Source organism: Orcinus orca, chromosome 2 (assembly GCF_937001465.1).
Source record: "Orcinus orca chromosome 2, mOrcOrc1.1, whole genome shotgun sequence".
Lineage (NCBI taxonomy): Eukaryota > Metazoa > Chordata > Mammalia > Artiodactyla > Delphinidae > Orcinus > Orcinus orca.
The window spans coordinates 4,289,882-4,306,543 of NC_064560.1; the positions used below are offsets into that span (position 1 = coordinate 4,289,882).

General features: G+C 41.8%; 1 protein-coding gene across 1 annotated transcript in view; it reads right to left on the reverse strand.

Annotated features, from left to right (window-relative positions):
* Positions 1-16,662, reverse strand: part of CACNB2 (calcium voltage-gated channel auxiliary subunit beta 2) — a 405,285-nt gene that overhangs the window by 380,263 nt on the left and 8,360 nt on the right. Inside the window, exon 2 of the mRNA XM_049706555.1 lies at positions 14,790-14,882. Coding sequence (XP_049562512.1) covers positions 14,790-14,882 — 93 coding nt within the window. The remainder of the gene's footprint in view (positions 1-14,789; positions 14,883-16,662) is intronic.

The window sequence follows — 16,662 nt, forward strand, 5'->3', positions numbered from 1 at the left end:
CCGGCCACGGCTATGGAACCTCTGAGAACTGCCCGTTCTCTGTGTGCCGGTGGGGCAGGTGTTCACTGAACACCCCCTCTGAGCCTCACCCTGGGGTCCTCGTCTCTCTCACAAGAGCTTCTGCCCTTCACTTAACCTCGCACCCTGCCCACTCCCACCCACCCTACGTCTTCCTCTTGCCCCTAGCTATTTTGAAAATGTTCAAACCTATAGAAAAATGTAAAGACAGGTACAGTTAGTAATACCTGCATAAATCAAAACCACAAAGAGGTACCACCTCACATCAGTCACAATGGCCATCATTAAAGAGTCTACAAATAACAGATGCTGGAGACGGTGTGGAGAAAGGGAACGCTCCTACACTGCTGGTGGGAATGTAAATTGGTGCAGCCACTATGGAGAGTAAAAAACTAAAAACAGAGCTACCCTAGGATCCAGCAATCCCACTCCTGGGCATATATCCAGACAAAACTGTAATTCGAAAGATCCATGCACCCCTGTGTTCATAGCAGCGCTGTTCACAACAGCCAAGATATGGAAACAACCTAACTGTCCATAACAGGTGAATGGACAAAGAGGTGGTACATATATACAATGGAATATGACTCAGCCATAAAAAGGAATGAAATCATGCCATCTGCAGCCACATGGGTGGACCTAGAGATGATCATACTAAGTGAAGTAAGTCAGAGGAAGACAAATACCATATGATATCACTCATATGTGGAATCTAATGTATGTCACAAATCAACATACCTATGAGACAGACACAGATTCACAGACATACAGAACAGACTTGTGGTTGCCAAGGGGGAGGGAGGGTGGGGGAGGGATGGATTGGGAGTTTGGGATGAGCAGATGCAAACTAGTATATAGAGAGAATGGATAAACAAGGTCCTACTGTATAGCACAGGGGACTATATTCAATATCCTGTGATAAACCATAACAGAAAAGAATATGAAAAAGAATGTATATATGTATAACTGAATCACTTTGCTGTGCAGAAGTTAAACACAACATTGTAAATCAACTATGCTTCCATAAAATTAAAAAAAAAAACACCTGCATAACCTCCGCTCAGATTTCCTAACTGTGAACACCTCTACCTCTCTCTCTTCATATGTGCTCAGTACTAAAGAGGTGACCCTCCCGAGTCTTTGATGGTGCTGGACCCTGAGGCCACCTCAGCCCTTGGGACTCACTCCTATGTCCAGCCCTAGCAGAGTCGTGCCTCGGTGGCTGGACCCCATGCCTTCCACGAAGAGTCAACAGTCACAGTCGCTGCCCCTGGCCCCACGACCCAGAACCGCCATGCCACCTTCTCCCAGATTTTCAGTATCATCACTATTGTCTAAAGTTTCTCATTGCCCAACAAACACCTAGACATTCCCGAGAGGACACCGATTTGACATAATAAACACTGCGTACTTTTTAAGTGTCTGAACTTGAGCAAATTATTAATCTTTGTAGGCCTGAACTCATCATCTCTTCAATGAGGATTCTAATGGTGCCCACCTCAGTGAGCTGTGCTAATGATGAAATAAAGTGCTTATCAGAGTGGCTGGCACAGTGTCAGCATTCAATAAACGTTAGCGGTCACTATCATTTTTACTCAAATAGTTTCTTTGACACCAGTTGCTTTTCCAATGAGCCAACCCATTAGTGCATTCTTGCAAACCTTTCCCCGCCCCAGGACGTTGCATCACAACCCATCATGGCACAGAGGCGTCTGGGATCCGGTGGCCTCCTGAGGCAGGAGTTAGCTGGGCCCCAGGCTGAGTAGCTGTAACCAGTCTCTTGTTGACACTTGGAGATAAAGATACCACAGGGGCAGAGCCCTGCTTGAGTAAAAGATAAGGCGACCACATTTTTCTCATCCTCATGGTCAAGACCTCCCAGACCACACGTGCACAGAAAAGGTCCTCAGGGGTCAGAGAAGGGAAGGGGTGCCAGCCCATAATATGTCCTGCCAACCTCCCAGAAACCCTTGCACTGGAATCCATCTTGGCTGAAAGATGCATGTGCCAATCGGGTAGGGCCCTGAGTCAGAACAAATATGGGCATGAATGAGATAAGTGGCCAAAGGGAACTCGGAAAACTGCCCCCATATAAGCAATCACAGCCACCCCTATTGGGCTCGACTCACTCCAAGCCTGCCTGTGTGTCTTCCACACGTACTTTGCTTCCAGTAAACACTTTATCTGCTCCACAATCTCTGTCTCTTTGCTGAATTCTTTCTTCAAAGAAGACAAGGTCCTGCTTCAAGCCACCACGGCCCCCCAAGATCACTCCTTTGTTCCCAACTTCATCTCCCATCCATCTCTCCATACGCCCCGGTTCCACGCACATGGGTACTTACCATCCCAGAAACACACCGCACACTTACATTTTAAGTTTCAAATTATTAATTAAAAATTTCAATTTTAAATTAAGTTGTTACTTTTAAATTGGAATTTTAAACTGATAACTATTTGGGGGATAAATGCTTAGATGCTATCTCTCCTTACTATTCAGATTAAAAGGTCACTTCCTCAGGGCTCACACAGGACTTTCTTCTGTTTTTCTACTATAGTATATACTCCAAGTTCAGGAATGGTCATTCATAAGTCAGTAAGTCATGCCTTGGTTTACTACTTCCCTAGTAGCCACTAGCTACCTAATTTTTTTTCTTTATGATACATTCTGATCCCTTGATCCCTTTCAGGTGATAGTGCTTAATCATAAGTGAGCATTAGAATCCCTTGTGAACTGTTTCCAAAATGCACGCGTCTAGCCGTTGATCCTAACAACACATTTGACTGTGAAACCTTTCATAGAGATTTCTAGTCTGGACTCCTTAAACACAGCCTGCTTCCTAAAGGAACATCACTTGAAATAAGACCTTGAAAAGAGTACTGTTCTTCTGTATAAACCTCACTTTGGCGAACCAGGAAGCATCCTCAAATAAATCAGCAAGATAAGACCTATGATCTTTGATTTTTTTTCCCCACAAGTAACTAACACATAGCAGGGCATCCTGACCCACCATGGGTTTTTCTCCTTGCTGCAGCTCTCCTCGTAATTGTCAGAGAGAAAGATTAAGTGAGGATGTTATTTCCTCATTCTTCTTGCTATTAAACGTCTATAAGCTTGAAGTCATAACTGCAAGAACGCAATGGACAGTAATTCACTGTGAGAAATTCAAGTACAAAAATTATTTTAAAACAGTAGCCCCAATCTTGACACATATGATTTAGGCATAAAATTACGTTTTAAAATACAGCTCTGTTTTTAAATATGAGAGGGAAAAGGGTAAAAGAAAAACTTCGAAGCCACAGAATACACACTCACACACACATCTATGCATAAATGTCCGCATGTGTGTGGACTCGTGGTTGTCCTGAAGCTGAGCGCAAAGAAAACATTTACTGCAGATGTGTGACAGTTCTTATGCTGAAGTGAGAACCAGATTCTGGATTACGCTGATGAGTTCAATGTTGAAAAGCCTCAAGCCTTTCAAATGTTTTACAAACCTCTGACCTGTCCCTAGGTATAAGTGATCAAGGCCTTAGGAAGAGATTTTATACTTTGAAGAAACGGAATATTCTAAATAAAAGATCATATGATAAAGAAAATCAAAGTGGGTTCATAACTGAGATATTAGTTTAATGGGCTGTTGACAAAAATACATGGTTGTTTCATTTCTATGTGGATCACTGACATATGTGAGGGAAAGGCACCTTTTTATTCTTTTAATACTCTAGTAAAAGATGTTTTTCTGTTAATTTTGGGGTCAGCGCTTCTCAGTGTAAGTCTATCATCAATGTTAAACACTTAAGGTATAAGAAAACAAATTATATGTGATGCTTATTATAACAGAGTGACCACCTGTTACGGGTTGGATTATGTCCCTGCCAAATTCATATGTTGACGTCCTAAGCCCCAGTACCTCAGAATATGACTTTATTTGGATATAGGGTCTTTATAGAGGTACCTAAATTAAAATGAGGTCATTAGGATGGGGCCTAATCTGATATGACTGGTGTCCTTATGAAAAGGGGAATTGCAGACACACAACAGAGAGAACACCATGTGAACACGAAGATAGCCACCTACAAGCCAAGGAAAGAAGCCTGGGACAGATCTTTCCTTGATCTCTGACCTTGATCTCAGAGTTTTAGCCTCCAGAACAGGTGACAATAAATTTCTGTTGTTTGGGACGTCCCTGGTGGTGCAGTGGTTAAGAATCCGCCTGCCAATGCAGGGGACATGGGTTCGAACCCTGGTCCGGGAAGATCTCCCATGCCACGGAGCAACTAAGCCCGTGAGCCACAACTACTGAGCCCGCGCACCTAGAGCCCTTGCTCCGCAACAAGAGAAGCCACCGCAATGAGAAGTCCGCGCACTGCAACGAAGAGTAGCTCCTGCTCACCGCAACTAGAGGAAGCCCGCGCGCAGCAACAAAGACCCAGTGCAGCCAAAAATGAATGAATAAATAAAAAACTTTAAATAAATAAATCTCCGTTGTTTAAGCCGCCCAGTTTGCAGTACTTTGTTACAACAGCCCTAGTACACCATCTACGTTATTTTTCTTTCAAATGAAAAGTTTGCTTGCTTTGGTTGGCGGGGGTTGCTTTAAAGAAGTGGTTGGCCAGTTTTCAGATACAGCACCTGGGCCAAAGAGAAGTGGACATATCCTTCCTTCCATGGGAGCGAGACATCTGAATGGGAGTAAACTTCAAGGTCACACCTACGTGAAAAAGAGGACCCCTGGCTCAGAGAAAGTAGCACTTTCTAGGAAACAACTGGTGAGGTCACAATGCCCAGACACTCAGGATGGAGAGGAGAAAGCAGAGCCTAGGCCAAGTGTCCTTGTCAGAAAGTCCAAACAGTCAAGCTGTCCCCTGGGCTCTCCTGTCACCAGATGTCACGTACAAGAAGGAATGGAAGCTGGTACTTTTCTACGTGTATCAAGGACATAAGGAAATAGGAAGGGAAATGTAAAGCTCGAAGCCAAGATAAGTCTCTTAAAACTCAAGGACCATTTTACAGGAATGACACAGACGGTGAGATGGTAGCAAGGGACTTCCTGAAGAACTTTATATTTTCTCCCAGTTATGAGTCAATAGAAGACTCTATAAAAGTTCTTCCCTCCCACAGTGATCATCTTCCTGTTGTTTTTTTTTTTCCCCTCCTTTACCCTCAAACTCTAAAATAAGCAGAGGGTGACACTGGGATCAATGACAAAGGTGGGGTAGTCCTAAAGTCTCTCATTTACTGAGCACCTACTACATGCCAGGCACGGGGCTAAACGTTTTAAAGACACCATCTTGAATACCTGCAACCCTCCTAAAAGTTCTCAGCATTATACCCGTCGTGTACATGCAGAACAGAGTCGCTGGTCCCCTTGCTCCCTTTTATTCTTGTCTATCTTCACTCTGAGTGGAGAGGGAATCTTTAACATAACACATCGAAGTCACACTAGCTAATATAACATTTATCAGGAGCAAGGCATTGTTTCAAATCAGGGTTTCTCAAGCACGTCACTGTTGACATCCCGGGTTGGAGAATTCTTTGCTGGGGGGCCGTTCTGTGCATTGTAGGATGTCTAGCAGCATCGCTGGTCTCCACCCACTGGATAAATGCCAGTAGCATTCCTCCTCCAGCTGTTACAACCAGCAATATCTCCAGACGCTGCCGGATGTTCTTGGGGGACAAAACTGTCCCCAGTTGAGAACCACTATTCTAAATGTTTTACAAATAAATTCATATAAACTCTAAAAAAAAAAAAAAAATAAGCAGAGGGTGAAAGGAAGCATCATGATAAGATCTGGGGCGGGGGTGGGAGAAACCGTTCCTTTTCTCCATCTCAGGTCTTTGCAGTAAAGACACATGCTTGGTCATGAATGTGGAAAAATGATGCGATAAGATGGGAATACTTGTTGAATTGAACTATTGCAAATATTTGAGACATCAGCCAAACTCTCAAAAAGGACTTCTTTAGCATCTGATAATCATCGGCGTGAAGATTTCCAGAAACAAATTAATAGAGAACAAAGAGAAGCCGACAATATTTACATCTAGGAAAGACAGAATAGGAAAGACAGAACTATTCCTTGGTTGGATCAGCCTACTATCTTGGGTATGACGCCTGTGAAGACCTGAGACACGTAAACAGTTAACCTGGAGGGAAGTAACTGACCTTCACTTCAGCACGACTCGGAAAAGTTATTGGAAGTTCACTGTTTAATGGAACCCCATTTTCTTAGCCATCCTAATTACTCCATATTGGATCACCGGTACGTTTTCAATTAATTTAGTGGGGCTAATTTAGCTAGGACTTTGCATGGATTGGCCAAGCAGAAGATGAATAATAACGGAAGAAAATGGGGCATAAGTGGAAAGTATATTATAATTTGAAATATATCTGAGAGTCTAAAAACACCTACAGAAATGATTCTGGGTTGTAAAGTGATATTTTTTTATCTCAGTGGAAAAAAGGTAGGCAAACATAAAAAAATGCATCAATCTCCAAAATTATTTTAATAATGAGGAAACCTAATCAAAACTAGTTTACAGGGTCGGTGTTCCAAATACATGAAAACAATCTGAAAACGAGGAAGGTTGGTATATAACCACGCCCTTGTTCTCCTACAAAAATTATGTTGAAAAAGACACGTTAAAGCTCATGATATGGTGAAGTACAAAATAGAACTTTAAAAAAATACTTTGTAAAGTACTCATGTCAACTAAAAGAAAAAAGTAAAACATTCTCAGTAACATAAAGGCCTACACCACGGAAAGAACAGTGGACTTTTTGAAGAGCTCCATATTTTTATATGATATATTTAAGAAGAGCTCTTCAGAGGACTCAGGACAGATTCTGCCATTCACAAAATCTAAATGAATGCCTAGTGAGACAGAAAGACATTTACAGGAAATCACAGCGGCAATAAATCTACTGCATTATTATTTATAGTTGTGTTTGTGACGAATACAGCCTAACACGGCAACAAGCCAGTATGTAAGGGCTGAAAGATTTATCCAACCTTAAACATATCCGTCTATGCAGGCCTGGAGTCTGTAATCATTATCACAGTTTAATCTGTCTTTTGCAAAACAAAACTAAAAAAATAGACCGTGTGTCTCTGTGATTAATCATTTGCATTTAAAGCCAATCCGAACGAAGAAAAGGTCCAAAAAAGCAGCCCCAAGAACATGGTACTGGAAAGCAGTGGAATGTGTTTAGAATACCGTGTTCTGAAAAGTGTCGCGCAACCTTCTGCTAAATATTTGGTTCATTCCATTTGTCATTCCGATTTGTACCCTGGAAGCCCTTAGATGCAAAAGGATTACTTCCTGACAATCGCAACATCAACTGGTGAGCAAAATCCCAGATCAGTGGCAAAGTTCTTCCCCGTGAACCCCACCAAAATAACGGTGCTTGCAAAGTCCAAGAAGAGTTGTTGACTTCTAAGGCTCAACTTTGGGCACAAAGGACGCCAGTCGGTACCGTTGGGTGACGTATCAAAATGATCAGTGGAGACGGTTGGCGAGTCCTGGCTACACTCAGCAGAGCATAGAAGAGAGCTCAGATCACGGGGTACCCTGAACACTGAATGAGAGCTGCCAGGCTGTGGGATCATCGAAATAAAGCAAACTGGCAGTCATCCCCTTAGCATTTGTTGTTCACCTTAGGAATACTGCCAGGTACATAAACGTAGCCAGGGCGAACACATCTTTAAGGAAATGAAGAAATAAAAAAAAGAGAGAGAAGAGGAGAGGAGGATAGAAGAGGGAAGTAATGGGACTGAAGAGCAGTTACTAACATTGCCCTCACCACACCCCACAAGCTGCTTTAACTTTGATGACCGGCTCTTCTTTGCAGATGTACATAGTTTCCCTGACCTTGGCAGAATCCAAGAATTTATACAGTTAGCAGTTCTTGCACAATCTCCTGAAAAGAACAGCACAAATGTTCTATCCTTCAATGCCAGGTGGGCCTTGCTACTCCTAGCCTCCTGTTTTCTTCCAGTAAATTAATTTACTTGCTTAGGTACTGGTGCGAAAAGAAACATCTAGTTCACCTCCTCTCTCTCCTTCTCCATGTCTGACAACAAATCTCCGGGATTCTTTTCCCCCTTTCTTTGGATGACGTTGGGGGGAAGAGCTAAATTCTACGAAAACTGAATTATCTTCATCAACTAGAAATTTACGCCGGGCACGAAATGCAAAGGACTTTAAGACCTGTAGCCTTTCCGGGTTTATTATTATGAGAAATGAAGTTCTCTTATTGTTGGATCTATTCACAGCACAGAGCCAAAGCCTACAAAGAATTTATACTCCAATCAAAGACAGCCTGGATATCTTTCTATCTTAATAATAAATCCAAGATAACCACAGCTTGATGTATTAAATACCTTTTAGGACATGAACAATTTGAACAAGAATCTTCATTAATTCTAATTACGGTGCCTATAAGTCATGTTTAACACTTTCCACCCCTCAATAAATTAAAATTAAAGTGCCTATTTACAAAGCACAAGCCCTAATGAACCAAAAGCTCATTTCTAAAGGGGTCTGATGTTAAGCCCAGGTGCTGCACATACATGTCTCACTTTACCCAGATTCATGGGCCAACATCAGTGTCAGTCAAACCTCGAAACCAACCAGTGTGACACCGCAGGTGATGCAGACTTGAGTTCACTTCCAAGTTTATTTAAAAAAAAAAAAAAAGAAGGGACTTTCACAATTCCAGAAAGTTTGTGTTTCTTTGACTTTCACGGGAGAAAGAAAAAATAAACACTCTTCCAATTATACTTCTCTACTTCTCAGGACCAATAACAATGACAGAGTCTGCTAAAATGGTGACACCAACTGGGAATCTGAGCAACTTCTGATGAAAGAAGTAAAGAACTGATACTTCATGTGTTCTTTTTAAAATCACAATGCCAGGGAAAACTGTCAGCGCTAGAGACATCCTCAACTTCCTACAAGGAAGGAAGTTAAAAGAATAACTTTGTGTTTGTCCTAAGAACACTGGTAGGAGTCTTTCTCCAAGTCTTTCTTAGCTGAAAGAACTAAACATGTGAAATTGATTTTCATTTATTCGCGGCATTTGTTACAAAGGAGTGCAGCATAACCCAGGACCAGCAAGGATCTAGTCAGCCCCCTGGATTCAAATTCTGACTCCAACTTTACTTGTTGTGTGACTGTGGACAAGTTACTGCTCTGTGTCTTAATGGTCTCGTCTGTAAAATGGAGCCACAGACAGAAGATACAGCAAATAACCATAACAGTCAATAACCTTTATTGTTACTTCCTCTGCCATGGTCTACTTCCTATTCAGGTTTTAACTAACGTTCTAAATAGGTAATAATATTTATAAGTAAGAATAACACACTCTTAAATAGTACTAATTAGGTAGCGGGTACCGTTCTAAGCAATTTACAAGTTTTAACTCATGTAATCCTTACGACCAACTTTTGAGGTGGCCACTATTTCGCAGATGATGACGCTGAGATGGAGGTACGGAGAGATTACGTCACTTGTCCAAGAGCCAACTAATAAACAAACGGCAGAGGCAGAATCCAGCCTCAGGTAGACCGGCTTCAGCGTCCAGGCTCTCATCACTACGCTGCTTCTTGAAGAAAAACCTTTGAAATAAATCTCCTAACATCATAATTTACATAAAAAAGAACCATGGAAATTCGAAGTTCAGCACGTAGTGAACCTATATTGCATCTAGGTGACATTTTAAGCGCAACATAAAGGAACAAGACTTAAAAAGCAAACAGATAAACCACAATGAACTTTCTTTCTAATTTATGCTCCTCCTTGCAGCTTCCAAAAATAAGTTCTGCCTTTGAAGCATTTGATATACCAGGTGAGCTAGGCTGTGACTTCACAACAACCTTACGTAGAGTAGAACCAACAGCAACCTGGTTTCCCACAGTCCGTCCACGGGAAGCCCCATGAATATCTGCCACACACAGCGGCAATCCCCGTGGACCGTGGCCATGATGCAACACTCACTGCTCAGGACTCAGCCCCTCCCCCGAGCTCCAGGATGGAAACCACGTCCTGGGGGAAATTAACTAAGCTCATGAGGGAAGGCATCCTCTCATCCCCATCTTTGAAATATCACTGACTTCAAGTAGGCTGCTGATGTGAAGAACCAGAAGATGGGTTATTTGGTGAGCTTACAATGATCTGGTCAACTACCAAAATGGAACCTTGATTAGAATACAAAAGTTCTTTTACAGCAGCTGCTGTCCTGCTTGAGGGCCTAAAGCAGAGACATATCTATAAGCAATCTTCCCTCAAGACTAATGAATCTTCTGAAAGAATTAGTTAGAGCGACACAAACACATGATGGCTAGAAATACACAGCTAAAAGGTTGGAAAAAAATAAAACCATGCCTTTTACCTTTTTACTTGTAGCCTTCACTCATGCTCATGTTCTAATGGATTCAGTATGTTCCAACATATTCCAACCTATAGTTATAATTTTCTAACAAAGAGCGATAGGCCAAATTACAATGACTAATGGACTATTTACCATAGAGAGTAATAAAATACTTTCATATCATAAGATCTTTCAGAGCCTAAATTTACATATATATTATATATTTTATACAATATATATACACTTATAAATATATATATTATATATCACACAATGCTCCCTAGATCCAGCCACACGTAAACTGTAGCTTAGTTATCAGGGAAATGGATATTAATACCGCAATAAGTTAGGACTACACTGTCATAAGAACGACTGAAATGAAAAACCATCAACAATACCAAGTGTGGGCAAAGCTACGAAACAACTAAAACTGTTCCCCACTGCTTGAGGGAGTCAAAACTGGTTCACAACTTTGGAAAAGTGTTCTGCAGTGTTTACCTGACTTGAACACACGACCCAGCGTTCCACTCTATTCACTGAACAAAAAATGCATTCATATGTAGACCACAGGTAGGTACAAGACTGCATGTCACAGCATGGCTCTCAACAAACCCAACTGGAAAACAACTCAATGTCTAGCAACAGTAGGGGGATAAATCAGTTGTTGGATGTTCACCCAACGGAAGGCTGTCCAGCAGAGAAAATGAACCAGTTACCGAAACATACCACATAGATGCATATAACAATGGTAAGGTTGAGTGAAAGCATTCAGACATAAAATGATTCCATTTCTATAAAATCTGCATAACAGGCCAAGTGAATCTATGGTCTCAGAAGTAGGGACAGTGGTTGGTTCCCTTTAGTGAGGAAGGAGGGAGTAATGATTGGCAAGGGTCAAAGGGGGCACCTCGGTGCTGGTAATACCTAGTTCCTGACCTGGCTGTCGGTTATACAGGAGTGTTTACTTTGTGAAATCTCATCAGACTGAACACTTCATAATTTGTGCATCTTTCAGCATATATGTTATATATCAAGAAGAATGTTTATTGGTTTGTGGATCCCACAACTTGTGGGATCTTAGTTCCCCAACCAGGGACTGAACCCTGGCCCTTGGCAGTTAAAGTGTGGAGTCCTAACCACTGGACCACCAGGGAATTCCCAAGAATATTTTAAAAGTTAAAAAATTGGCCTACTTCCAAGCCCAATTGTGTACATATCTGTATAGGGCTGCCGTAACAGAACAACAAAAATATATTTTCCCACAGTCTGGAGGCTTGAAGTCCAAGGCCATGGTGCTGGCAGGGTTTTCTCCTGGTGAGACCTCTCTCCGTGGCTTGGGGTCAGCTATCTTCTCCCCCCGCCGTCCTCTCAATGGCCTATTTTTGTGTTCATGCACATTCCTGGCGTCTCTGCTTTGTAGGGACACTGGTTCTACGAGATTAGGGCCCCATTCTTATGACCTCATTTAACCTTAACTACCTCTTTACAGACCCCATCTCCAAGTACAGTCACATTGGGGGTTAGGGCTTCAACATATGGATTTGGGAAGGGTCCCCTATTCTCGGTTATTAAAAAAAATAAAAATTCCTTCTCTTTATGTAAACTGTTCACATTTTCAACCTCTAAAATATTTAAATCTCATTAGTATTAAGACCACCTAAAAGGACCAAGTTTAAAAAGTCTTAATAATATACAGTTTGTGAAAATGTAAGTCTAAGATTTTCAAAATTATATGGAAAGTATTTTTAATTCAAGGGCAGGAATAAAATCGAATTATATTTTTACGTAGAACCCAGTGATATGGACCAAACACCATTCCGATACCAATTACACACATGCCCTAGCCACAGACGAGTAATATACACGGATGCATGTCACCTGTTTAACAAATCAATTGCTGGTGATAAAAAAACATTCAAAAGGAGGGCTTTCAAATGATTTAATCTAACATATACTCGTTGTTACTACCTACCCCGCATTTCTGCAGATCCTCTGATGAAACCATAACCTGTTAAATATTTAGCTACACCATAGTGGCTTTGGCTTATTTTTCAAATGATAGCAAAATATGAATGTGGTTCTAACAGAACAGAGATTAAATTACCAAAGGAAAAATACAGTGTTTGACTCAGCATTCTTGCCAAAGACTCTGGTTTTCCTTCTGTGATAGAAACAAGCTGGCAGTTCAGGGTTCATGATGCCTGTATAATCAGAACCCCAAATCCAGGCCACAGCAAGCACCTCATTATACTGAGGTTCAAGGAGCTGGGTCTTTGTTTCAAGGAGACGGACCTTTGTTTCAAGGAGACAGACTTTTAGGATAGATTTTTTTTTCAGTCTTCTGACATGCCAAAACATGGCAATAGGTATCTAAATTGATAGGAAGCCGTTCCGTAGCTCTCTTTATCGTTTATAACTGTGTTTCACGCACAGAATCTCATACGTCACCGAGAACACAAAGTCAGAAGGAAATTATCACAAGGAAAAACAAATTCCAGTTACCCTACCCAGTGTAGCAATCCCTCCTAACCTTCCGGATTAAGTTATCAAAACTCCAGGACAAAAAAAAAAAAAAAACTCCAGGACCAGGGGAATTCACAGCCAACAAGACAACTGGAAAATGGTACCCGGTGACTGCCTTTAAAAGACATTTTTACAGAGCTCAATGAGCCCTAATTTATTTCTATCACAATATCTCGCTCACTTGAAACACGGCGGTTTTTCTTTCCACGCAGTTTCAACCAGCTGCCTGTCATTTTGTGTGGCTTTGCTGCAGTCTCTATGTGTCCTAAAAAGCTTATTTGTTTCTGCTTCAGGTACTCCAGCATTCAGTCCTGAGATGATTACTCCCCAGGGTCAATCTCCCTGTCCCAGAGGCAGAATAAATATGGAGGCTTGAAATGGGAAAGGCCTTGAGCGACCTTCCTTTAAGAAGCTCACCTTAGCTAAGTCACTATTTCTCAAGGCTCTTCACTCAGACCAAGGACCCTGATGCCTGAATTCTGCCCACGACAAGACCAGGCCCACGCACACACCTTTAGTGCCCCTCGCACCCCTCCCAGCTCCTCTGCCACCAACAGAACATGGCTCCAGGGTGGGCCCTCACGTGGCTTCATCTTCCTTTCTCTTTCCAAATGTCTCTTAGCCACACAAAAGCTCCTCTCCTTCTTAACCAGATGTCTCTTTCCACCTTCCCACAACCGAAACAATCCCAATGAGCAGAGACCACAACCAAAGTTTTTTCTGTAAGTTACTCAGACTTACCGTTGGCGCCCTTGATGTTGCAAGGAGGGAATGGATGGCTGGAGGCGGATCATCGTTTGTCTGTGCTGGGAAAATGGAAGGAGGCAGCCACAAGCCAAGGACAAAATCCTCATGGACGCTACAGGCCGACATGTTTAGGCTGAACTGCCGCTAACTAATTGGGGGGAGAGACGCGGGGAAAGGACCCCCAGAGCAGTGGGGAAAATGGCTTCCTTCCAGTAGAGAGGAAGCAGCTCTTGCAGTTGCCAGCCATCGTCTTGAGGAGCCAGCGCTCACAGACCAGAGGTGATTTAACGAGCCTGCTAGCCAAAAAGGGGTGGTCCTCCAGCCAGGAAAGCAGGTTCTCTCTAGCACGCTCCTCCCCCACTTCCTCTCCGCCCAGAAGCATCAGATGAAGATACAGCACACCTACACCTGATGAGACTTTCGCCTCACCTGGAGCCTATTATCCTCCGAGATCTGGCTGCCTCTACTCTTCCTCTGGGAATGAAAGTCCTTTCTGTAACCACGGATGAGAGCGTTTCCATGTCAGGGGTCCTGACACTGCCTAGGGGGCAGTTCCAAACTCCTGGGCAGGAATCCACCTTAACTAAGATGAAGGCTCTGTCTCCAAAGCAGTTTCAGTTATGCCTCCAAGATACCGTGTGCTCTACTTGACCTTACTAGCCTCGACCGACCGTTTCAAGAGCAGAGCCAATCTTCTCTTCTACAATTCAAGCCCCAGGTGGGAAGAAGAAAACTCCTGCTGGAGGAAGACCAGTATCTCAACTTTACAGCTGGTGGTACGGATGCCCACCGCCTGTCTCCCTACCCCCACCCCCCGCAAACCCCCCAAGCCTGGAATCATTTCTCCTGGGGTTCATTCATGCTGTTCTGAAGAAATCCTCTGTAATGAAGTTTGCGTTTCTCTTTCCCCAACTTGCCAGGAGAGTGTAATTATGACACATATGGTCTCACTTAAAATTTAAATATATTAATTAGGACATTCAACGGCACAACTTTCACTTCAACTAAAAGCAAGTACAATAATACTAATATAAATCATAGGGATGACGCTGTAAGACCACCTCTAAAAAAACCAAAAGTGAATTCATTTTCATAGACTTCTCCAAACCATGAATTTAAGAGCACCCTTACCTGGCGAACAAAACTATTTGAGGTAGTGTCAGAAGAAGTGCTCCCATCGGATCCTTTAAATCTGTTTTTCCTTCTGGCTCCTTTTCCATATGACTACAAAAAAGAAGACAAAAAGACAAATGAGATTATTATTAGACTCTCACACAGGAATCTAGACCTAGCTCTAGACAATGTTCTAGATCAAGACAAAGAATGATTGTCGTCATATGGGCATGATTATAAAGTTATTGGTGACCATATGATATCACTTATATGTGGAATCTGAAATATGACACAATGAACTTATCTACGAAATAGAAACAGACTCACAGACATGGAGAACAGACTTGTGGTTGTGGGGGGTGAGAGGGGTGGGGGAGGGATGGAGTGGGAGTTTGGGATTAGCAGAGGCAAACTTTATATGTAGGATGGATCAACAACAAGGTCCTACCGTACAGCACAGGGAACTATATCCAATCTCCTGGGACAAACCATAATGGAAAAGAATATGACAAAGAATGTATGTGTGTATATATATATATATATATATGTCTAACTGAGTCACTTTGCTGTAGAGTGGAAATTAACGCAACACTTAAGTCAACTCTACTTCAATAAAATAAAAATGTTAAAAAGTTATTGGTGGACTCACAAATATTTATTTCAATTCAGTGAGTTGATAGGGAGGAGAGGTTTCTGGAAAAAGCAATTCAGAACTGGTGAATTAAAACAATTTATGCTCTCTGTTAGCATATCTGTGGTTAAGAGGCAATGGCCACTAAAGATAAGGCATTAAAAAAAAATAAGCATTTCTGTGCAGGAGGGACTGTGGCAGTTGTACTGAGAGAGGAGAGTAACTGGTCAGAACCCTTCAGAGAGCATGAAGGCAGGAGGTTCGTGCATAATGAAGTACTGTTCCCAAGGGCGCTCAACAGCCAGTGTTTGCTTCTTTTCATGGCTTAATTTGTAATTCCACAGGTGTTCCTATACTGGGGTGGTCCTTGCACACGGTGGCTGGGGAACATCTGGCAGTATGAATTCTGATTACCTTTACATAGGTAGATAGATAGATTAGATAGTTGAGAGATAGATTATAGGCAGATGGATAGATAGGTAGATAGAGAAGTTGATAGACAGATAGACTGATCTAGATGGAATATGAATGAAGCCCGGCGCCAACTCTTCACATTATTGGATGGATCTAGAGAATGTTTTGAGAGAAGTTGAAACACCTATAGAAGTGGTAGCGAATTATACAAAATTAAAATACTTTGTACAATTTTCTGGCCCATTGGTGTAATGTTTGAATATGAAGTGAAAAGATTGTGGGTTTTTTTTTATTATTATTAATAGGAGTAGAAAAGAGTTTTATTTGAGCCAAACCGAGGACTATAGCCTGAAAGACAGCCTCTCAGATAGCTCTGAGGAACTGCTCTGGAAAAGCATGGTTTTCAGCACAGTTTATTTTTTCTTAATTTTATTGAAGTATAGTCGATTTACAACATTGTGTTGGTTTTTGCTGTACAGCAAAGTGACTCAGTTATACATATACATGTTCTTTTTCATATTCTTTTCCATGATGGTTTATCAGAGGATACTGAACATAGTTCCCTGTGCTAGACAGTAGGACCCTATTGTTTATCCAAAAAGCTTGCTTTTTAACCACTTAATTATTTTGCTGAGAAGGCAAAAAATAAATGTTATGGAATAGTAATAATAATAATAAGAAGGTAGCATTTAAGAACAGGATGTTAAAGGTAAGACAATTTGTCTCAGTAACAGGTTAGGGCCAAGCACAAACATCTACAAATGAACTTGCTTCTTCTAATATACCTACAGCTTACACTGAGAGCAACACGAAGACTAAACTATGCATTCATCGACGGTTAATTCT